The sequence below is a fragment of the Pinus tabuliformis genome, chromosome Q (genome assembly GCF_031772625.1).
Source record: "Pinus tabuliformis cultivar Carrire ecotype Pingquan chromosome Q, CPIR1, whole genome shotgun sequence".
Taxonomy (NCBI): Eukaryota; Viridiplantae; Streptophyta; class Pinopsida; order Pinales; family Pinaceae; genus Pinus; species Pinus tabuliformis.
The window spans coordinates 1070348689-1070373223 of NC_142296.1; the positions used below are offsets into that span (position 1 = coordinate 1070348689).

At 38.1% G+C, this 24535-nt stretch overlaps 1 protein-coding gene across 1 annotated transcript; it reads left to right on the forward strand.

Annotated features, from left to right (window-relative positions):
• Positions 1-5739: 5739 nt before the first annotated feature.
• LOC149223236 (uncharacterized) lies at positions 5740-6502 on the forward strand. The gene has a single exon (XM_089383254.1). The coding sequence runs from the start codon at positions 5979-5981 to the stop codon at positions 6261-6263; it is 285 nt and encodes a 94-aa protein (XP_089239380.1). The 5' UTR covers positions 5740-5978; the 3' UTR covers positions 6264-6502.
• Positions 6503-24535: the final 18033 nt, after the last annotated feature.

Below are 24535 nucleotides of genomic sequence, written 5' to 3' on the forward strand. Positions count from 1 at the left end.
GTGGCATTATTCCATGACCATGTCAATACCTAGAAGCTTGTGTTATATGACATCATTGTACTTGGAAGGGTCACCCGTATTAATTCTCTTAATTGCGTTCATCTCCTAGAGATACTCCTAGCTATCTCTATCTCTTGTTATCTGTATTAATTCCACACATTTGGCAACATGCCATGGCTGTTTGGGCTGGGGGGAGTCATCGCTGTTGGGACACATTGGGTTGGATGGTATGGATATCCTGGATTCAGACACGTCGGCCCAGGAGGTGTACATCAAGGCCACCATGGAGGCTGAGTCACTCCAGCATAATGGTTATGGAGGTGGGTGCCGAAGTGGCACACAATCACTTGATGACTAGCACAATATTCTAGGGGATGTATCTGTGCCAAATGGTGACCATGCGTCCCTTGATCTGTGGGGTGGCACTCATGCAAGGCATGAACGACAATCTGGGCACCAGGTTTGATTTATTAGAACAACGTCTGCGCCACCCGCCCTGGGTTTCGACATTGTGAAGTTAAGTGATCGAATTACTACCTGTAGAAACACACACTTGTTGGGCATTGGCATTTCTCAGAAAGGAGTGATTCTGACATGAGAATATGGGTAGAGCAGAAGTGGAAGTCTATCCTGGGTTACATGCCAACAATTGTGAGGTTGCTTTGGGGCTGGTATAGCTTCCACTTCCTTAGCCAAGAAGACCTGCAGAAGATTAAATCTATCCCGTGGATTGATGGGCACAGTTTCTGGAACTCCACTCTTGGTTTATTGGATTCAATTCCCTTAACAACACCCCGCAGAATAAGTTAATTTGGGTGAAGTTGCCCGGCTTGCCTATCGAGCTATGGACAAAGCAGGCTTTGGAGGATATTGGTAATGCTATTGGGAAATTTGTGTATGTGGATCCTCGGTGCCTGGGGGCCCCTAATAAACGAGTTGCATGGATTCTTATTGAGAGAGAATATAGAGGGGGCTTCCCGGATCATATTGGGCTTCACTGGGGGGAGACTAACCTTACTCAAAGGTTGGATTATTGGGGGGTGTCGTTTCGTTGCTCATTTTGCCATCATACTGGACACGTCTTGGCAAATTGTCCACGGCGTAGGGGTGGTAGATCCAATGGATGGAATTGTATGGGGGCGTCGAAAAAGCTGCAACAAGGTGTTGAATTTCACCAAGGCAAAGGTCCACGTCGATATTCAGGTACACATCATGGTTCCCATCCTCCGCGTTTTTCTGTACATGGATCCTCGCAATATGGAACTTCTCCCGTCACCATCCTATCATCCCCCTTTTCCTCTGAGAAATCAGATTTTCCTGGATCTAGTTGTCCTGGTCAGTCATTTCGACCTCCATCCTCGGGTCTCACTTCTCTTGGTCATGACATTCCCAAACTGTTTCAGGCACATGACATCCCATCCACATCATATGTCACCTACTTTCCGTCTCCTCCGGGTATACCTAAGTCAAAGGGTCTATGCAATAGTAGTAGCTCCCCAAACACCTCACTAGCCTCTTCTACCAACTCCGTGGGTAGTGATTTGGACTATCTTCTACCAAAGAAAACCCTTGACTTACGGTCTCTTACCATACATAAGCCGTCAAGTATATTTTCTCCTCATATCAGTCCCACCTCGGTAGGGAATATCACTGTCAGACGTAAGAACAACCGTGGAAGTCACCATTTTAGGGGTCGTGCCAGACAAAATATTTCAAATTCTCCTATTGACAGATTTCTAATTGATGTGCCTATTGTTGATGTACCTACCTCTTGGGCCCTTGGAGCACGGATGCCCGCACAGGGTGTGCCATGACTTCCATCTTATCGCTTAATATTCGGGGATTGGGAACCCCCTCTAAGTTCCTAGCTCTTAAGCATCTTTCTCTCTGTACATCCTTGTATCATTTTACTTCAAGAAACTATGCATTCGGTTTCACACGTTGTTGATTACTTCCGAAAAATGTTCCCGGAATGGTACATTGCTGCCATGGCTACAGCTGGTCTATCTGGAGGTCTTGTGGTATTATGGGATCCTCACTAGGTTCGGGCAAAAGCTTTCTCATGTTCGGTCGGAATCTTAATTGAAGGTTATTTTCATGGGCAAAGGGACCGTATAAAGTTTGTGGAATTAAAATTTTGATACCACCATCGTATCCAGCTTGTTGAGAAATTTCTATTGATATGCATTTTATCTCAATCTGACTCTTGGATTGAAAATTATGCTCAATTGAAGTTTAACCAATTAGATAATGTCACATCAACAAGTGACTCCCATGTGTCATCCACGAGTAGCCCATGTGGCTTTTCCATGTCATCGCAAGTAGTCCACATCACCTGGGCCCTTATGTGGCATCCACGTGGCTCTGCCATGTCAACACAGGGAGTTCACACCACTTGGTCCTATACGTGGCATCGATGTGACCACTACCTAGTTCTCGTGTCACTTGCCATGTCAATCCCAACACATGGATCTCTTTGGGTTGTGCCTTTATGATTTAGGCAGTGATTCCACGTTATATCTAGATTTGGATTCCCAAAAAATGGAGTGGGTTCAACATTGGTGGTTACCTATTTTAGACTATTCCCCCCCAATAACTCACAACGAACAAGGGGGAACCTTAGGGTACACATGGGTTAGGAGGGACCCTAGGGTACACATGGGTTATTGATTGGGCCCTGACTATGATTGCACCGTCACAAGATGACACTTTTTTAATGTTGGATCCTCAATAGGAATTCCCATGTCAACCCCGACCCTCCACCTCGTTAACTCACAGTGGAGAGGAGCCCAAAGTGAATAAGGGTTGTTGATATGACCATGCCCCAATCATGCCCTTTGATGAAGACCTCTTGTGAATGAGGGCCTAGAGAGGTCGATTAAACGAGTAGTGAGTGATCTCGTCGGGTAATGACCCTGGAAGACAAGAATATTTCACAGAAGTGTTTGCCTATATACCGCCACTGATCCCCACCACCACCAACGGGGAGCACTCAAGATTGAAAGTTGTTGACAAATGATGAACTACCTGTTAGTTAACAAGTCTGACAAACAAAACCTTTTGACCATAGCTTCCACCACCCCTCCACTATCGTCACCTATGCCTTGTTGCAATGCATGTGTTACGGTGGAAAGTAGTGGGCGGTGAGTGATGGTAAGGTCCCACCTCACGTCACCTCTACCATGTGGCACAACCACATCATATTGGCACATGGGCCCCTCCACCACGCCCATTTCATGTTTTGTGGAGTCATTCTCGTTATAAAAGTTTTGGATTAAGTCCCTATCTTAGTGAGTCCCATGGGCCACGTCACATCAAACCGTCCATCACTTCATTGATTTCCCCTTTGTAATTTTCAACAAACACGATGATTGTGGCGGTGTGTGGTTTATTGATCCAAAGTTTCGAAGAGGTGAAACCATGACTAGATCGGTTGATCGATATCACTCAATACAAGTGATAGCGTGCAAGGTATGGCAACAGGTAATAAACAATAGGTGGAGTAAAGAAAAAAGAAAAGAAAATATTAATACGAGAATAAAATCATTATTGCAATTATTAAATCATTAAAAACTAAATCAATTTAGAATGGACTTTTTGGCTTTTATTTAAAATTCAACAGTTAAGGAATACAAAATAAAAATTTGTTTTAAATAAAATTGCTGAAATTAATTATTAATTATGTTTATAAGTGTGTTTATTTAAAAGAGTGTGTTAAATTTTATTCTAACTATTATTCGTATATTTTAGATTCAAGAAGAACAAAAATTTAATAAAAAAGTTGTGAATACATTTATAAAGTTACATTTTATAAATGAGAATTTGTGATTATTTAGATTATTAAAAAAGTTTTTTTTTACGATTACGACCAACCATAAAATTTAAATCTCTTATCATGATTGTCTTTTTGTTTTTTTTTATTTGCATCTATATAAATACGAATGTATGATTAATTAAATTATTAAAAAAATTATTTTGCTATATTATTAACTACCACCAACCAAACAATTTAAATCTCTTACCATAATTGTCTTTATTATTTACATCCATATCCTATCAACATACATGTACTATTTAACTTAATTAAATTAATGAAATTAATTGCATCTACCTTCAAATAATTTTTCTTACTCATTGTGGCCACCGACATTTTTCTGTTAAGGATGGGTTTATTTTTTTTCTTTACTCCGTTCCACGCGGCTGCCCTTCTAGGGACATTTTTTTTGCTAAAGGATGTGTATATTTTTCTGCTCTACCCTCGAATTTGAACATCTATTTTCTGCTTTACCCTCTAATTTGAACATCTATGTTCATAAGTGTCTTTATTTAAAAGAGTGAGTATTAAATTTTACTTCAAATATTATATGTAAATAAAAATTTGTTTTTAAATAAAATTTTTGAAATTAGTTATTAGTTATGTTCATAAGTGTGTTTATTTAAAAGAGTGATTGTTAAATTTTATTTCAAATATTATTTATATATTTTAGATTTAAAAAAATTAATAAAAAAGTAAATTGCATTTTATAAATGAGAATGTGTGATTATTTAGATTATTAAAAAGTTTTCTTTTTGCCGTATTATTAATTACTACCAACTATAAAATTTAAATATCTTATCATAATTGTTTTTTTTATTTGCATCCATAGAAATGTGAATTTGTGATTAATTAGATTATTAAAAAATTTTCTTTCGCCATATTATTAACTACTACCAACCCTAAAATTACATCCATATCCTATTAACATGCCTGTACCATTTAACTTAATTAAATTAAATTAATGAAATTAAGTGCATCTACCTCCAACTAATTTTCCTTACTAATTGTGGCCACCCTTCGAGCGACATTTTTCTGTTAAGGATGGGTTTATTTTTCTGCTTTACCCTCGAATTTGAACATCTATTTTCACAATTTGAAAGAAGAATATCAATAGTCGTGTATAATTTTTAATTATATTTCACAGAGAAATCGTCACATGGCCACTAACGAACACACTCAAATTTGTTTCAAATTCGTCCATGGGACATTAGCTGCTCGTTGTTCTCATTGGTGCCGCACAATCAATGTCATACCTATTAAAAAAAGATGTGGTGGAAATAATCAAATCATTTTTCAGCATGCCAGAAACGTGGGGTCGTGCATAAAGTAATGAGAAATGCATGCATGCAATACCTATGATATCACAACTTGTCTGAATTTTGTTGCGTAGGTTAGTTGGATGGAACTTGTGCGTCATGACGTGGACTAATTCCAAACAAGTGTTTTGAAAGGCTCCATTCACTGGAGTACAGGGCCATAAATGAACGGCGGGTGTATATGCCCACCGTTCGATTTTGCTAAGGCCGAAATCGAACGGTGGGCATATACACCCGCCGTTCATTTATGGCCCGATAGCAAGGAACAACACTACCCTACCTTTCAGATGTACCGCTATGTGCAAACCCAAATTCATCCGCACAGAAAATGGAATTTTGTAAAGAAATTTGATAAAAAACGTGAAAATGGAACTGTTCAATCAATTTTCCAAGATACCAGGAACGTGGGCGCTAAAGTAATGAGAAATGCGTGACAGGCCTCCGTTGGTCAACTTGGGTAGTTGGCGAGTTGAACTTTGTTAGGTGGGTGGGCAAGTTGCGCGTGGTCTCATTCCAAACTGTAATTTAGTAGTCAATGCGAGGCAGGAAAGTCGCATAACGCGGCGAAATCGCATTCCCACCTTCCCCTCAAATTATAAATTCCAAACTCTGCACTCTCATCAAGGGATTGCGTTTTCTCTGTTCCCATGCCCACAAAGGCCTCTTCCTCCTCGGGCTGCTATTGCTGGTGGTGGAAACCTGTCTTTTATTAATTAATTACAGGGCACAAACCATCTTGATCTGCTGCTGTTGTTCCGTTTCGATCCGGGGTTTCTTCCTGGTGATTGCTCACGCTTTCTTTGTTATTGGAGCAGCAGAACCAATTTATTGGCGGAGCCGTCGAGATGGCGAAATACACAGAAATGGTGGATGCGGGTATAAGGATCGCCGCCAGGTTTAATTCACATTGCCCCCACACGTCACGTTTGTATTATCATCCAAATTCTTCCAAAAATGAGGCCGAGGCCGAGGCCGCCTCCTCTGGACAAGCACAGATCGCAACCTCTGGTGCCCTGCACCTCTCTGCATCTTGCGCCAATTCAATGTTTGAGATGCAGGGGAAGCAGGGAGATGGGGACTGTCCCCTTATTTTATTCCATAATTACTCTTATTTTTCCTTTTACATTTGATTATATCATGACAATTAAGACCAAAATAAATGGCAATTCTTCTGCTCTCAAACCATTTCTGGTTCATTTCACCGATTTGTATCGGTTAATTCATTGATTTATATATGGCTTAAATAAGTAATGGAAATTGTTATCTAATTGCAGCATTCATGTTGTGGATTCCCATATTTTCAGACCGATTTATCCTTGGGCAGACTTGTGTCTTAGTGAGCATATTTTCTACTGATGATTATCCAGATGGCGTTTAAAATTCTTAAAAATTGTATAAAAAATCGTATCAGTTGTTAATAAATGGATGTAAAGGTTTTTTTCGGGCGTCTCATGCAATGGGTGTGTGCGATATGGCTTTTCATAATTTGCGTCTTTCTCTAGCTTTTCCTGCAACATTCACAGTCACTGATGGAGGGGCTGCCACAGCAGCTATTGTCTGTATATTCTTCTCTTTCTTCTTGATATGGCTTCTGCACTTGAACCAAGAATGATTCGTCAGGAAGAGAAAGTTGTTTCTTTTCTGTTGTTTGTCCTTTAAATAGTTCTTCCATTGATTGTAAAGCTGGATTATTAAGGCAACATGTGGAGGATTAATCTTTCACAAAATGTTTTCACAGTGGTAGATCCTTATTTTGATTTTTGATTTAGTCTTTTTATATCTGGAAAATAAATTGGCCGCGGAATTATGGGGTTTACTCAGAACCATGGGTCGACTCGGGAGCGTTTAGAGCCACGGCGAACCAGAACCAGAACCAGAGCTACTATATAAGAATTGTCATTTATGTACCAGTGCGCCGGCGGTTTATGTGACAAGGTTTGATTTCTCATGGCTATATGTGACTTATATGTGGGGATGCATCTGAATTTCTGATGTTCTTGGAGTGTGGAAGCCATTTATATTGCTTGGATTACCATTGTTACCAGGGTATGTTTATTCGGCTCTGCATATGGGTAATGCGGTCGGAATTGTCCCACATCCTATTGTTATTTGCCTTTTCCATCTTTATCCTATATCGTCATATACAGTGCTCACTATTCACCCACTCTTAGACGCTCACATGCATCCAGGATTTGAGTCTTTTTTATGCCATTGTTTACCTGAAACTCTTGAGGGGCATTCATGTCTGTTTATTTCTTGTTTGTATCTGCTCTACCGAAAGTGTCTTAAACTTTTTTATATCTCTCAACCATGCAAACAATTTTGTTTCCGTTTGGGTAATATATGGTTGACATGTAAGGGTTGTGACTGTCTTTGTTGCTGTGTCGGAGATTAGTTCTTTTATTTCCTATGTAGATGTTTTGGGATCTCTGGATATTTTTTTCATTACAAACTCTGATACTCAGCTTTGGTATACGTGTGTTTTCCAACATCCTCTTCCGGTATCTTCTCGGTATTTTTAAATTGTTGGGGTGGTAGGTGGCAATATATCTTTTCATAGATTTGATGCATGCCATACCTTTCCTGCCATGATTCGGATCTACCTTTCATGTTATGTAGGGCTCCTAGGCAATCTCCCCTTTCTGACCTATCATTATTATATTATATTCTGACATTCCTTTTTTATCTTGTTTTGGGAGATGTTTTGACGATGTCTCCTTAAGTGGCATTATTCCATGACCTTGTCAATACCTAGAAGCTTGTGTTATATGACATCATTGTACTTGGAATGGTCACCCGTATTAATTCTCTTAATTGCGTTCATCTCCTAACTATCTCTATCTCCTGTCCTCTGTATTAATTCCACACATTTGGCAACATGCCATGGCTGTTTGGGCTAGGGGGAGTCATAGCTGTCGGGACACATTGGGCTGGATGGTATGGATATCCTTAGATTCAGACACGTCGGCCCAGGAGGCGTACATCAAGGCCATCATGGACGCTGAGTCACACCAGCATAATGGTTATGGAGGTGGGTGCCAAAGTGGCTCACAATCACTTGATCACTGGCACAATATTCTAGGGGATGTATTTGTGCTAGACGGTGACCATGCGTCCCTTGATCTATGGGGTGGCACTCATGCAAGGCATGAACTGCGATTCGGACACCGGGTTTGATCTATTAGAACAACGTCTGCGCCACCTACCCTGGTTTTTGACATTGTGAAGTTAAGTAATCGAATTACTAGCTTGCAGAAACACACACTTTTTGGGTGTTGGCATTTCAGAAAGGAGTGATTCCAACATGAGAATATGGGTAGAGCAGAAGTGGGAGTCTATCGTGGGTTACATGCCAACGGTTGTGAGGTTGCTTCAAGGCTGGTATAGCTTCCAATTCCTTAGCCAAGAAGACTTGCAGAAGATTAAATCTATCTCGTGTATTGATGGGCGCAGTTTCTGGAACTCCACTCTTGGTTTATTGGATTCAATTCCCTTAACAACACCCCACAGAATAAGTTAATTTGGGTGAAGTTTCTCGGCCTGCCTATCGAGCTATGGACAAAACAGGGTTTGGAGGATATTAGTAACGCTATTAGGAAATTTGTGTATGTGGATCTTAGGTGCCTGGGGCCCCTAATAAACGAGTTGCATGGATTTTTACTGAGAGAGAATATAGAGGGGGCTTCCCGGATCATATTGGGCTTCACTGGGGTGAGACTAACCTTACTTAGAGGTTGGATTATTGGGGGGTGCTGCTTCGTTGCTCCTTTTGCCATCATATTGGGCACATCTTGGCAAATTGTTCGCGGCGCAAGGGTGGCAAATCCAATGGATGGAATTGTATGGGGGCACCGAAAAAACCGCAACAAGGTGTTGAATTTCTCTAGGGCAAAGGTCCACGTCGATATCCAGGTACACATCATGGTTCCCATCCTCTACGTTTTTCTGTATATGGATCCTCGTGATATGGAACTTCTCCATCACCATCCTGTCATCCCCCTTTTCCTCCGAGAAATCAGATTTACCTGGATTTAGTTGTCCTGGTCAGCCATTTCAACCTCCATCCCTGGGCCTCACTTCTCCTAGTCATGACATTCCCAAACTGTTTCAGGCACATGACGTCCCATCCACATCATATGTCACCTACTTTCCATCTCCTCCGCGTATACCTAAGTCAAAGGGTCTACGCAATAGTAGTAGCTCCCCAAACACCCCACTAGCCTCTCCTACCAACTCCGTGGGTAGTGATTTGGACTATCTTCTACAAAGAAAAATCCTTGACTTATAGTCTCTTACCATACATACACCATCGAGTATATCTTATTCTCATATTAGTCCCACCTCGGTGGGGAATATCACTATTAGACGTAAGAACAACTGTGGAAGTCACCATTTTAGGAGGCGTGCCAGACATAATATTTCAAAATCTCTTATTGACAGATTTCTAGTTGATGTGCCTATTGTTGATGTACCTACCTCTCGGGCCCTTGGAGCACGGATGGCTGCACAGGGTGTGCCATGACTTCCATCTTATCGCTTAATATTTGGGGATTTGGAACCCCCTCTAAGTTTCTGGCTCTTAAGCATCTTTTTCTCTGTACATCCTTGTATCATTTTACTTCAAGAAACCATGCATTCGGTTTCACACATTGTTGACTACTTCCAAAAATGTTCTCGGAATGGTACATAGCTGCCACGGCTGCAGCTGGTCTATCTGGAGGTCTTGTGGTATTATGGGATCCTCACTAGGTTCGGGCAAAAGCTTTCTCATGTTCGGTCGGAATCTTAATTGAAGGTTATTTTCGTGGGCAAAGGGACCGTATTCACATATTGAACCTATATGGTCCATATAGGAACATGATGGTATTCTGGGATGAACTATTTGCATCTGGTATTATGGACCTTGCTTCTCTAATTATCACAAGGGATTTTAATTGCACTGTTGGTCTGGACAAAGTATGGGGGATGTCTAGGAAAATTGACCCAATGGCAGGTTTGATCCGTGAGGCTATTATTGAGCATAATTTTATTGATATATGTCCATCGAAGTTAGTTCCCACCTGGGATAATGGTAGAAAAGGTGCGGCATACATTGCGAAAAGGCTGGATTAGTTCATCCTTCACGAGAGCTTGATGGAGCACCTGGGCAATGCACATACGGAAGTTATCAACAATTACCTCTTTGATCATAGGCCCATAACTCTGCATTGGCGGGCAGAGGGTTATCAGTTTGGGATTCCATTTAAATTTAATCGAATATGGCTAGAAGACCAAGATTTCAATGGTTTTGTTCATATGATATGGACTCGGGCTCATATATCGGGGACTTCCCCTATGGAACATATTCTGGAAAAGTTGGGCATCCTTCGAAGGGAAGTAAAAACATGGCAAAAAAAGAAGGCTAAGGAACAACAGAAGGATCTAAGGGATATCCAACAAGAACTAGACTCATTATTTCCCTGGGTGACTTCGCATTTTCTTCCAGAGGATATCAGGACCCGTATTCATGAATTAGAACACAAGAAAAAGGGTATCTTAACTGCTATAAAAGCCACATGGCATTTGAAGAGCGGGGCAATATGGATAAAAGAAGGCGACATAAACACAAAATTCTTTCATCGCTATGCAAATCATAGGTGCAATATCAATTCCATTTGGGAAATATATGATGTGGATGATAAGTGCTTCCAGTCAAAAGAGGAGATATGTGGTGCAGCTATTGCACACTCCAAAATGCATATGAACGTAAGCGGGAGGCTGTCACGGGAGATATGTTATGGGTTGTTGACCTGTATCCTACTATGTTCGACACTGGTGATAATGAAAATCTTTTCAAGGCGGTCACTAAAGATGAGCTACTGGAGGTGTTAAAATCATTCAAGAGGGATAAAAGCCCGGGCTCGGACGAGTGGTCGGTTGAAATTTTTACACACTTTTTTGATATATTTAAAAATGTTCTTCTGAATATGATGGAGGAGTCAAGGATCATGGGGGAAATCCATCCGCGCATAAATTCTACATATGTTGCTCTCATTCCAAAGCGCTGCCCATCTTTGACTTTCAATGACTTTAGGCCCATTTCATTGTGCAATCTTATTTATAAGATCATTTCAAAAACCATAGTTGTCCGGATGAGGAGTATACTGTCTAAATTTATTTCACCTGAGCAATATGGTTTTCTACAGGATCGACAAATTCACGATGTCGTTGCCATTGCTCAAGAATGTATGCATTCGATACATACAAAGCACATAAATGCTATGAAGGTGGATCTTCAGAAGGCGTATGACTGTTTGGATTGGGGCTATCTGCCACTGGTCTTGCACAAAATTGGATTGCAACCCAGATGTGTGAATTGGGTCATGGCCTGTGTTTTGAATATAAACTATGCAGTCATTATCAATGGATACCCTACTCGTTTTTTCAGGGTTGGACGTGGACTGCGACAGGGTTGCTCACTCTCTCCTCTCCTGTTCATCCTGGCTATGGACGACTTGAGTTTGCGGATCAAAAAAGAGGTGGATGATGACCAATTTCTGGCACTGGTAATGGGGAACAATATCAAAATTTCACATGGTTTTTTTGTTGATGATGTGCTCATCATGGGTATGCTGAATCGTCTCTCATGGCTGAATCTTTTTCATATATTTAATAAATTTGCTAATGAGCACAAATCTATAGTATATCATGATATGGGTGATATGGAAGTCATTGATTATATTAAAAATCTCTTCGGTATTGAGGCGGAATCAATGCAGAATGGTATGCAGTATCTCGGTTATCACATTAAACCAAACTGCTATAGAAACATAGATTGGCAATGGCTGGTCGACCGGTTTTTTAAACGAGTTTCTGGTTGGGAATTCCGCTACCTGTCTCTGGGTGGACGTGTGATTCTCACACTAGCTATTCTTACCCAACTGGGGGTATATTGGGCACACCTATTTCAGATCCCTATGGCCATCATAAATAGCATAAACCGTATTATTGCCAATTTTATATGGGCTGGTAGCTATGGACAGAATAAATTCCACTTGTCCAAATTGTCTCATATTTCTTGCCCAAAAAGATTGGGGGGCTGGGGCATTATGAATCTTAAAACATTTGGGGCTTCACCGTTGGTGAAATCCTTATGGCAAGCTATCTTTGGGTTTAGTACATGGAGCAAGGTGATCAGACAAAAATATATGAAAAACCAGGATTTTCTATATTGGTTCCACAAGCACAGTGTTGGTATTTCATGTGGATCAGCCATATGGCGCAGTTTGCAAAAGGTCGCAAATTTTTTTATTCAACATTTGGTGTGGAATATGGATTCTGGTCACTATATCATCATTGGGGTGGATCATATTATAGGAGCAGGTGGGGATTACTGCGTATCTGATTCCTTACTTGCTTTTCTATATGGAAATGGCATATACTTTTGGAATCAATTAATTAATTCAGGGCGGGAAAGATCCCCCATATGGAAACACCACAAGAACTCGGGATGGTTGGTAATCTGGCTATGGAATGGAAGCAAATCAGTGTTGGATTTAAAACACTGGGTATATGCCGGGAGGAACAATGTGATAAATTGATGTGGTCGGGAAGAATGAAGTCCGGAAATATTATGGTGGCTGATGTATATATTACTCTGTGTGGTAGAGGTGGCAGGTGTATGGAGAATCCGATTTTGTATGCCCTCTGGAAAAATCATATTCCTATCAAAATCATCTTGTTCTCATGGTTAGTATACCACAACAAGAACCTCACATGGGAGAACCTGCAAAAGCGACAATGGCACGGGCCAAGCATATGTGTGATTTGCAAATAGGAGGGGGAAAACAACGATCATCTATTCCTCAAGTGTCATCATGTGATCTAGGTATGGGAAAAACTTGCAATACATTATGGTTTTCCTTATAATCATTTTCTTGACATTGCAGATTGTATGGGGTGGATGAATAAACAGAAGCCTGCCTAGAGGATCATTCCACTCCTTTTCTTCTGGACTATATGGAAATGGAGAAATAAATTCATATTTGAGAACAAGGCTAAGGATTTCGGACTGGTATATGAAAATATTATATCATTATATACATTGTTTCCTGTACAAGAAAATGTTCCAAAAGAAAAGCTACAAAGGAGAAACTGCCCTCTCAAGGTGTACCCGATTGCTTTTTTCGATGGTGCGGCACAAAATAATGTCTGCGTCTGTGGATTCTGGATAGCAATGTCAAAGGAATTACAATACAGAGCCCACTGGAATGCTGGTATGGGATCTAATAACAAGGCTGAGGCAATGGCTCTATGGGGCATCTTATGGCTCATAAAATTTCTCAATATCCCCGAGATCCATATATATGGGGATTCAAAGATTATCTTGGATCATGTAAATGGTAAGGCACAGATCAAACAATCAACTCTTCTTGGCTGGTTAAGGAGAATTGAAAGTCTTTGGTCACAGCTAGGGAGGCCTCCAATCAACCACATTGGTAGAGAACATAACCAGCTTGTGGATGAGCTCTCAAAGAAAGGACTGCAAGGAAATGTTGGAGAAGTGCAGATGGATATAGTTATGGAAGATAATAGTATAGGTGCCGTGGAGTTCACGTTTCCAGGATAGTCTTTACATATTGTCTATAACTTTTTTTGTATAATCGTTTTTCCTTTTTTGTATGTAACAGGTAAAAAATGGAATCAGAGGGCGATATAGTTTCTTTATAAGATTCACTATGAATATGGGTTGATAAGGTTTCATCACAAAACTATTTTGATGGAATTAACTATTTTAATTATTCTCTTATATACCTGCTATATTCCATATGCAGCTCTTATCTGGTTTCTTTTCACTCAATGTACATGACTGTATAGGGTCAATTTATAGGGGTTGGTTGAACAAGCAACCTGGATTTTCAGGGTTTTATGATGATCCAAGCAAAGGAATGTTGCTATGATGTACATTATCCATCTGATTAATACAAATATAGCTATTTTCATTCTGAAAAAAAGGTAACTAATTGGGAGCCTATCATATCGAGGAGTTGTAGTGTGAATTAATGGATTTGTAATTTCTTTTATGGTTGTTATTTTGTTTTTGGGTTTGTGTTTTTTATTTACATGCATTTAATCTTGAATTTTATGTTTTACATATATTTTAAATCATTTATATTTCAAAATTAAATGTAAATATTATTTATTGATAAATTAAATATATATTTTAATTTGCCCATGGGGCTTTGGATTGATGATGAATGGGTGCACTGTTAAGGCACTCCTTGTGATAGGTCACTGGTTCAAATCCCCCGTGGGTGCTTACCTACCAAATATATATATGAATTGTAGATATTTGATCTTTTTTAGACATTCAATAAATTTATGATTTATATATAAAAGTTTATGGAAATTTTTATGGTGATTAACCTCAGGAAGTTAAGAGACTCAGATTTGGTAGTTCCATCTATGTATCATAAATTGATTAGCTCCTCAATGTATTTGGTTAATACCATATGAGACATTTGCTTTGCAATCAACACCTTGAGCCAATTCCAAGTGGAACCGAGACATGACCATTGGATTGCAACAAAACATGTATTGAGGTACTTATGTGGTACAATTGATTATGGGTTGAGATATGTATCAAACAATGATATACCATTGCAGGGTTATATAGATTTAGATTGGGGAGGAAGTTTGAAAGACAAAAATAGTTCATCTAGAAATTGCTTTAGTTTGTGCTCCATTATGATTTCGTTGATGAGTAGGACGCAGACATTTGTTGCACTCAACACTACCGAGATAGAATATATTGCATCCATTTTGGCGAGTTGTGAAGCGATGTGGCTTCAGAAGTTACTCGTAGAACTATTTCATCATGTACTAGAATCGATTGTGATATATTGTGGCAATCAAAATTTCGTAAAACTTGCAGAGAATCCAGTTTTCCATGACAGGTCGAAGCACATTGATATCAAGTAGCACTTCATTCGTGACATGGTGTAGAAAGGAGCAGTGAAACTCCAACACATCTATTGATGAACATACAATTGATATTGTTACTAATCCTTTGTCCATAGCGAAATTAGTATACTTCAGGGACGAGCTTGGACTTGTTGAGAGTGCTTCCCTTAGTGTGGAGTGCTGATGAGATATCATCAAGGGCAAACATTCTCCCTGTGTCATGTATGACTAGAATTAGGGAGAATGGTCTAGTAAAGGACAGTTATTCTTCCTGTGTCAAGTATATTGACAAAAATTAGGAAGAATGGCCCTTTCAAATCAAGCTCAATGAGCTCACTTAGCATCAGACCCATAATTACTTAGATAAAGTTTGGCCTTTGGAGATTCACCATGTGTCAAGATATTGGCTAAAATGATGGTGAACTAAGACTACTCTATATACCATGTGTCAGATAGACCAAAATTATGGTGACTATTTGATTCTAAATATGTACCATGTGTCACGAGTATTGACCAAGATTATGGCGAGGATAAACCATATGTCAGAGGTATTGACCAGAATAATGGTAACTTGTTGATGTTGATCTACCATGTGTTAAAGTTGTTGACTAGAATTATGGTAGTTGAATGATGTTGATACTATTGATGATTAATTATAGCATTTTCTTAGAGAAATATGTCAACATGAGAACATCTAAATAGTCATTATCAATACCTCCGTAGCTTAGACGAAGTATTGAATTTTGTTGCTATGGTCGCTCTTCATAATTTATATTTTAGGCCTCGATGAAAATGTAATACATGTTCTTTATGTCATTTTTTTCTTTAGTCCTTGAAATAATTAATATAAGACATATTCTTCATGTTGATATAAAAGGAGGAAATTTCGAATTTTGAATATTCGGCTCCAAACTTGTCAAGTTAGCCCTCCTTCATGTAAAGTTTTCCCAAGTGAAGAGATACCCATTCGGACAAGTAGAACACTATATATATAGCACTCGACTTCCTCCACAAAGCACCATTCGACCTCACACACAAGAAGACATATTATGGGCATGCGAAGAAGACGAAGGATGAATTCATCTTAAGCATCTTTGTCTCTCTCTCTCTCCCTCTCTCTACTTTGCACACGTGACATTTTAGGCATATTCTGGGCACCAAGTCGAACTTCTAGGCAACATGGTTGAATATCTAGGTAAGATATTTTGGGAAGCAGGGCCAAGTTTCTGTGCATATTCTGGGAGGTTGAATTTCGACCTAGGAATATCAAAGAGGTTGGAGTTTGTTGGGTAGAAAGTTGACATGAAAAAGGATCATTTGATTGGGTTTGACCATAGAATTGTACAGGGAAAATTTTAAGAACCGTCCTAAATTTATATGTATAATAAATGGGTGAATCCCCATGATACATAGGAAAAATGGAAGGCGATTTTATCAATAATATAATATGTATATATAATTTTTTTGGCGAATCTCTCACCATATTATATTATCTTGTAAAATCAAGGCGAATATTTCACGGAATTATAAAATTTTATAAGAACTTGGCGAATCTCACTAAATAATAAAGACTTTGTAAAGGGCTAACAAAATTCATAATGAGTATTTCTTGTAATGACTTCAAGCCTTGTTAAGAAATCCATAAAAAACCAAAACAAGTATATTCCTAGGTCAAAACCCTAGCAATAGAAGGGTTTTAGGTTTCCATAATACTAGTAATAGAAGAATAAGGATGGGGTTTGTTTATTTGTTTTTTCATGTTGGTATATCATCTTGTTGCTATTATTTCTAAACAATGAATGAATTCAATAGTATTGGATAGGTACAAACCAATTCACTTTAGCTTTAAAATATCTCATCTATTAATTTTATTCTTTCACATTTTTTATCTTCTAACAAATAATATAAAATAAAAAAATGTTGAGTATTAAACTTGTTTTTCATAAAATAATAAAGCCTTGAGTATTAAACTTGTTTTTCGTTTTCAACATATCATTCATGAATAACAAATTTGTCATGTGTTTGTTACATATTCTTGCTCCATGCTTTTATGTATTGCTTACATAGTTTTCATTCTTGATCACTCTCTACCTCAAGTGAAGAAGAGTTAATTAGGAAAAAAATTCCATGTAATGGCACTCATGACAAACTAAAACATGTAAATCCAGATGTTATCATGGTTGGCAGAAGTAATATTGTTATGGGACCTTCATTCTAGAGCCTAGAGGAAAGTAGCAAAACAAACTCATCCTCTTATTGTTTCTTTTGCAAGGATCGTCTCCTTGGGGTCATATGAATTCCTCTCTCTCTAATCATTCTAAACATTTTATATTTTCCAACCAACACTAGATATCAATGTTGACTATGTAACTAGCTATTCAACCAAAAAAAAAATCTCTCATACATGTAATCCCTATTTATGCATTTCTTTCCAATTAACTTTTAATGCACTGGATTATAATTCAAAAATTAAGCAAGAAAAAACCATTTTGTAAAGTGCACAAGGGATTAACTATTACTTGTTTTATTTATACTAGGTGCATGGACTATCTAATTAAGCGATCGTTGCATAATTCATGTCAACTGGCAATCCTTATGTTAGAGCTTTATGACATTGATGATAAAATTTTGATCAATTGATCTTAGTTTTAAACAAAAAATCATATTGCAATTCCCACTAAGGAAGTGGGGAGCACTTAATAAGGAAGGATGATAGATTCCCCATCTTTATATATCAATAGGTGTCTATCTCATTAAGTGTGCAACTTTTTAACAACTAACTTAATAATCACCATTGCGACTTCACCTTTCTTTTGTGCTTCTTTCTTTCTAATTTCCCAAGGTGGCCATCGAATTCACAACAGGACTAATGTGTGACCACTTAAAAAGGTATTTCCATTGTTGCCTAGTAATTCAAATGTGGTATGTATGACTAATGTGCAAGCATATAAAATTATATTTCAAATCTATACAAGTCCAAGAGGTTAAATCAACTAGTTGTTTCCAATATCGTTGGACATTTGGCTAGTTCTATGCCAATAGGTACCAAAATCAAATCTTCCTAGATGAAACACATTAATCAATGTTACAAGTTTATTAGTCATATCATCCACAAATATGGTGTCACTTGGATATGTTCATGTGAATTCCCTCGAAAAAAAATTCAAATATATATCCAATTCCAAATTAAAAAAGACTTGTATACATCCACTATACATCATTGATGCCCTGATTCACTCTACTGTTTAACCCATTTTAATATTTCCTCTCACTGCCTACTGTGCATGTAATCTTGGTAGGATTGGAGGCTTGTAAATCTTACTGCTGTTGAATACAAGAAATTGTGCTTCTAGAATCTATTTCCTTGTGATATTGTGTTGAGTTGGTGGTCAAAATTATATGTATCAGTTGTATGTAAATTTTTGAGTAATGAATATATCACATTGAAATCTTTTTGGGCTTCAATGGTCTGTTATTTTTTCAGTATCGTAAGATAACACCTAAAACAACATCTATATGATGTGTTTGAAAAAATTTCTAGCTGAAATATTCATTGAAAAACTTTGAAATTTGTGGTCAATTGGGAAGTTTTCTTGTTTGGAATTTTACACCTAGTTATAAGCAATCAAGTGCAAGCAAGACATTGATGATCGAAACAAGAGCATTCAATGATTGCATAAGGTTTGTATTTAAGGTAGTGAAAGCCAATCACTTTAGGGAACATGCACCTAAACTCAAAGGAGAAACTCTTCAGGGAACATGCACTTAACCACAAAGCAACTAAGAGGGTCAATGTTGTTAAAACTTCACACAACTTGATCATAACCAAAACAACTTTAGCAAGAAGACATGTCAATCACCAATGCAACAATGTAAGAACCTAAATTCAGGCATAATTTCTTACACAAACAAGAGAATGCTACATCTATGGTGGAAAAACAATGATCAACTACTTAGCCAACCTCTTCTGAAGAAGCACAGGATCACATGAAGCAACAAGCAAGGATCATCTCCATCATAATCCAAAGAGCTCAATAATGCAGTGATACCCATGAGCAAACAACACCAACAATGAGCTATCCATGTAGATCAAGATAATCACAAAGTTACTTCATCATCAATGCAAACATATGGTGCATGAAATCCATTGAAGAAAAGACATCAATATCATAGAAGATACCCTTATTCTCAACAAGGCACCCCTAGCATTCATTCAACAAGGAATACAATGTCACTAAAAGCCTTTGTAAAACCATCAAGAACAAGCAGGTTTAAATTTTGAAATATAACTGGAAAACAACTATGCCTCCCAATCAAAAAACGTGCTTCAAAAACAGAGTCACGAGTATATATCATATTGCAAATTTTAACAAGACTTCTTGCTCATCAACAAACATCATTTATATACAACATTTCACCTTTTTCTATGGGTTGGACTTTTGAGAAAAGTTTCATGGTTAGAATCCAAAATAAGTGTTCCCTTTCATGGTTCACCATTGGAACTTTGCATGATTCAAAGCAAGGGTTTCATCACCATTGAGATGTTATCATCAAAACCAGCATAAAAACCTCTTGAACATCATATCCTCTACACATCACCATAACAAGTAAATACTTGCGCTATAAAGCACAGAAAACCAGATTGCACAATATTATAAAATACCCCGTCAATAACAACAAATGGCAAAGAATTTCAAATGATCAGTCATATTTGACAATCGTAAACAACTTAATTTCCAAATAAAGTTTTGTTCAATAGTCTTGAAGAACTAGAACCACCACAATCCAGCTACACCAATAGTGCAAATCCTTAACAAATGTGGCAATTTTTTTTTAAACATGGTATACTTGATCATGTTACTTATACAGGTTTCCATCTAGTTTACCAGTCTCCAAAGAGCAGCTCACTGGTGAGATGATGCCTGCTACGCTACAACAGGCCAATAATCTTTTTATCCCCACAACTAATATACAGGTCAGGGTACAAAACCTAGATCTTTGAAATACTCGTGCTCCAGAGCACTAGGAGCAATGATGCATCTACTGGGCTCCAGGCACATCATTTTCTGGGAGGGAACATGGTGGCAGAAAAACAAAGAAACAAACAGCAAAGTTGTCAGCATTAAGAAAAATTGTTACTAGACATCCTTTGATCATATTCCAAAGAACAAAGATAATGTTTGTCCTCATTGAGAGAAGATCAATTCCTGTTGGCTCAAGACCTGGAACTACAGTTGCCAAATCCTGTTGAATGCAAAACAAGTGAAGAAAGTTTTAAATCATGCATCAATATCACCATGTCTCCTGTTGTCCCTTAGGAAACCAATTTCCTGGCTGTGTAGAAATTGTGCCTAAGACATTAATAATTTATTATGCTTGTCACTTATATCTCTGTTCAATTCCTTATTTGAAGAGTCTGAAGGACTTGACCTTAAATTCTCAATATTTAGATGACTTGGAAAGTTTCAAAATGCCATTTTATGAATGTGATGAGAAGAATATGTAAGGAAATTAAAGACAATATGTTGTGTTTAACAGGAACTATTCTCTGTAATCTAGAGGAAACATATGAAAAGAGGTTTTAAATATGGGAGCGCCTTTAAGGATTTTAACTTCATTTACATTAGTAAATAAAGACCAGCTGCTTCATTACCATATTTAAAAAGATGAATAAACAGAAATGACACACAATTGAGAAATAACAAAATCATACCCAACATGTATGGAAACTCTTGATTCTTTTATTAATTATCAATTCATTAAGTACAAAATATTGTTGTCTCCAGGTTCTCCAAAATTCGGCCCCCTTTTTGGGCTTTTTCTCTCCCTCTTTGATTAACTATCAAATCAGTTTTAGAAACTGATTTCTCAAAAGAGTTAGTAAATTGGTTTCATAACAGTTATAAAACTATTTCTTGTTTGAAATTATTTGAAACTATTACATATATAAAAATTATAAATATATATATATATATATATTTAATATAGACCTTATTCTCTAAAATAAACTCATGGCCTTAACATATACATTTTGGGTCTTTAGGTATATGCATTTAATATGCGGGCCCAAGTCTCGAGGATGAATATCGCCGTGCGTCCCAACTGTTTTCACGCATATGTCACTTATCAAAACCGGAAACCACTTGCAGGAGTACCTCTTGTGGTTTTGGAAAATAAGGATGAGTAATGCCGTAGTAAATATTGACCTTTGATCTTTTGATAAGTGGTTTGGGAAAAACCAACCCCGGAGGCACTTCTTCACATAAATCCCATGCGGTTTGTGCTGTCGGGCTTCCGTTGATTTAGAACACTGTTATCACGAGCCATCGATTTGGAAACTCGAACGCTGCTTAGATTGCCCAGAATTTGCACGGATGCTCAGTTATCCCTTCGTTAAAGGTCTACCAAATTTTAGAATAGGTAAAACAGGGACCAGGCTCATTTGCCTAGATGACACTTCTGAAGAAATTCCTCTGACATTAACATCAAACCCTGAAGACAATGCAGATGACGGTGCTATGGTATCATTTACAATAATTTCCAACACGAATTAAAGCTTTGTCCCTACAGTCCACCCTATTAGAGGATTAGTATAAATTTCCTAAATGGCTCTTACTCGATTCCCCTAGATAAGAGTCTTACAGCGCCAAACATCTCACCCAAAAATAGGTTTGTCGCTGAGTTTATCTGTGAGGTTAGAGACATGCCAAAATCAGCGTTTTCGATGACTTAGGTTCCTTTCACAATAGTAGTGCCAAATCAAATATTTTCCCATGTGAAATTTGTTCAGCTCGTCTCTAAACAATTTCGCTTGTTGACTTTCCACTTTTCCCTTTTTTCAAAATCGAAAAGACAAATCGAATTCCAGTGATCATACATTTTTATAAAAATGGGGCGAGTCCCACTTACAAAAGCTTTATTAACCCAAATTCACAATTTGTACATATATATACATATTTACAAAATTCCAGTGATCATACATAGTTTTCAAGGGCACGCGATGTGCATGTTATGACGGTCGGGGCGGATGGTTTGCACACCCCCCGACCCGTTTCGAATCCTGCAGCGCTGCTGCCGCAACCCATTTGCCCTGATGCTGGCGTTCATGTGTGTCCATGGTGATTAATCAATGATTTGACGGTTGTCAGCGTAGTTCTGACACGTATTTGTAATATATGTATAAAAAAAGAGGGCCCATGATGCCTCTGTAGGGAACTAGCCTCGCCCATTTTATAAAAAAAACATAGTTTGCAGGGCGTTTTTATAAAAACTAGTGTTTGAAAGAACTCAGAAAATATGTGAAACCGCTTTGAATTTCTAGAAATTTCCCGAGTTGAAGTCAATTAGGGCCTTTCTGCACAAAACCCAGATCGTGGAATTTTAAAATTTGGCTTCGTTTGCCAATAATAAGCAATCGAAATTCACCCACTAAGCCACCTGCGAAAATTGGTTGCTTTCTTCTGTTCGCTGGCTTCATATGATCTTTCATATTAATTTTTCCATTAATGCAATTATCTATAATAGATGCTTCCATGGCTGTCCTACTTGACTGCCTGATGTTAGTGGCATTGTGCGAGAAGGAAACTGGCTTCACAAAACAGTGCAAGTCCAGAGCATGCGTATTGGGCAAACATGTTTTCGCTAGACATGTCATGCAAAGATCTTGTATGAGATCTAATATTTTTATCTACAGAAGCATTAGCACTTCCTGAAGGATCTGAACTTCCACTCCCATCATAGTCCTGTGCCGGACAAGAATGAGCCCAATTATTCCACTCTTCGGCTAGTGGTGACTGTGCAAATATGGACCTCCTGTAGACCGCCATTATGTACACTGGATCACCTTCAGATCGAGTAGATCCTACTGTTGGGTCTATCCTATCGTCTATAAAGCTATCTGATTCTGATTCTCCTTCAATGTTATTATCACATTAATCATTATCATCTGTAAACAAGTCATCATTTGAAGAAACCTCTGCTTCCTCATCAATGAATAGTCGGGCAGAGATCTTTGAATAGCTTTTTCTGTTTCAGCAGTGCTTAAATGCCAATATTCACTACAACTATTGCTTATTTGAGTGACCAGTTCTGTGTAGTTAAACTTTTCATTTTAAAGTTGTTCGACTTCACTATTTCTGGTGAAACATCAAAAGAAATAACAAAATGATTCTCTCTTGTCTTTGACATTTTAGCTGTGCCAAAATGAGCTACAACATCTCCCATATGTATTTCAAATGGAAATAAAACTTGAATGTCCACTAAGTTCAATAGAAAAAAGGTAAATGTTATTGATGGGATGATCTATGCAAGAATAATTGTAGAGCTAATTAAGATCAATGATGCTTGGCCAAATTAAGATCCCTGTCGAGTGTTCTGCAAAAGTTATGCAATACAATGGATCCCCAACTTCCCTCTCTTCAAGCCCATAACTTCACCCCAACTTCCCTCACTTTTAAAGATCTTGTATAAGACCCAAAACATGACACATAGTCTTAATCATTAATCCTATTAAGAAGCCCTCTTCTAACCTTCTCTAACAGGGGACTGGAAAATAATTTAGGAAATCATCATTTAATGTAGTGCAAAAATTCCATTATTTACATTCAAAAGGGAGAAAATGCAAGTCACAGAGGCATCAAACATGGAAAATAATACTGGGAGCAACAGACTTGTGTGAAGTTCAAATGAACTAGAATCCCAACAAGCCCCTCATAGTCATTGCTCTATTTATGGAACGATTTACTAGTAGAATAGTATTTCATTTGTCACTTGGAACATGCATTGAAAGACAAGTGGATGGATAAGCTCTTTTGGGACTCCTGGACTGCACCTTTTTGAAAATCAGTAAGGTGGGACCTCCTAGAGAAGTTTTAAGTTAGTAAGACTTTTTTTTTAGTTTGGCTAGCGTAATGTTATCACTCAGGTTGTCCTTAAGCTATGGAAAAGGATACGGCCGAGGTAACCACAGACCAACTTTGGACTGCAGGTTCTAGCCAACCTGCAATCAGAGAGGGCTCTCTCTTTAAGATTTAGCTTTGTTGAAAAGGATTTTAGGCTAGGTCTCGAGTTCAGAGGGTTTTTGTTTGTTTTTGGTGGGAAAATTGATGTTTTTAGACAGAGAGGCAAGGCACAGTTTGGAAGTTTCAAACCATTGGGCGTGGAGTCGAGGAGGAGAACTGCTGGTGCATTTCTTTGGTCACAAGAGAGGTAAAGTGGAGCAAGATAGCTGAGCATGAAACAATATTTCAGGTTTAAATGATGGTAAGAATGCTAAGTAATGAGAGGCAGTTAAGAATCTCTCAATCAGCTTAACAGAGGAGGTAACGGAGCGCTACCTAGGGGCAGTAAAGAATCCCTAGATAATTGGCCAACACAAGTGAATCGGGGTAAACATGAGCCAGGAGGAATTCATATTCATAACCAATTCAAACAGAGGAAAACATAAAGAAATAGCAGAAAT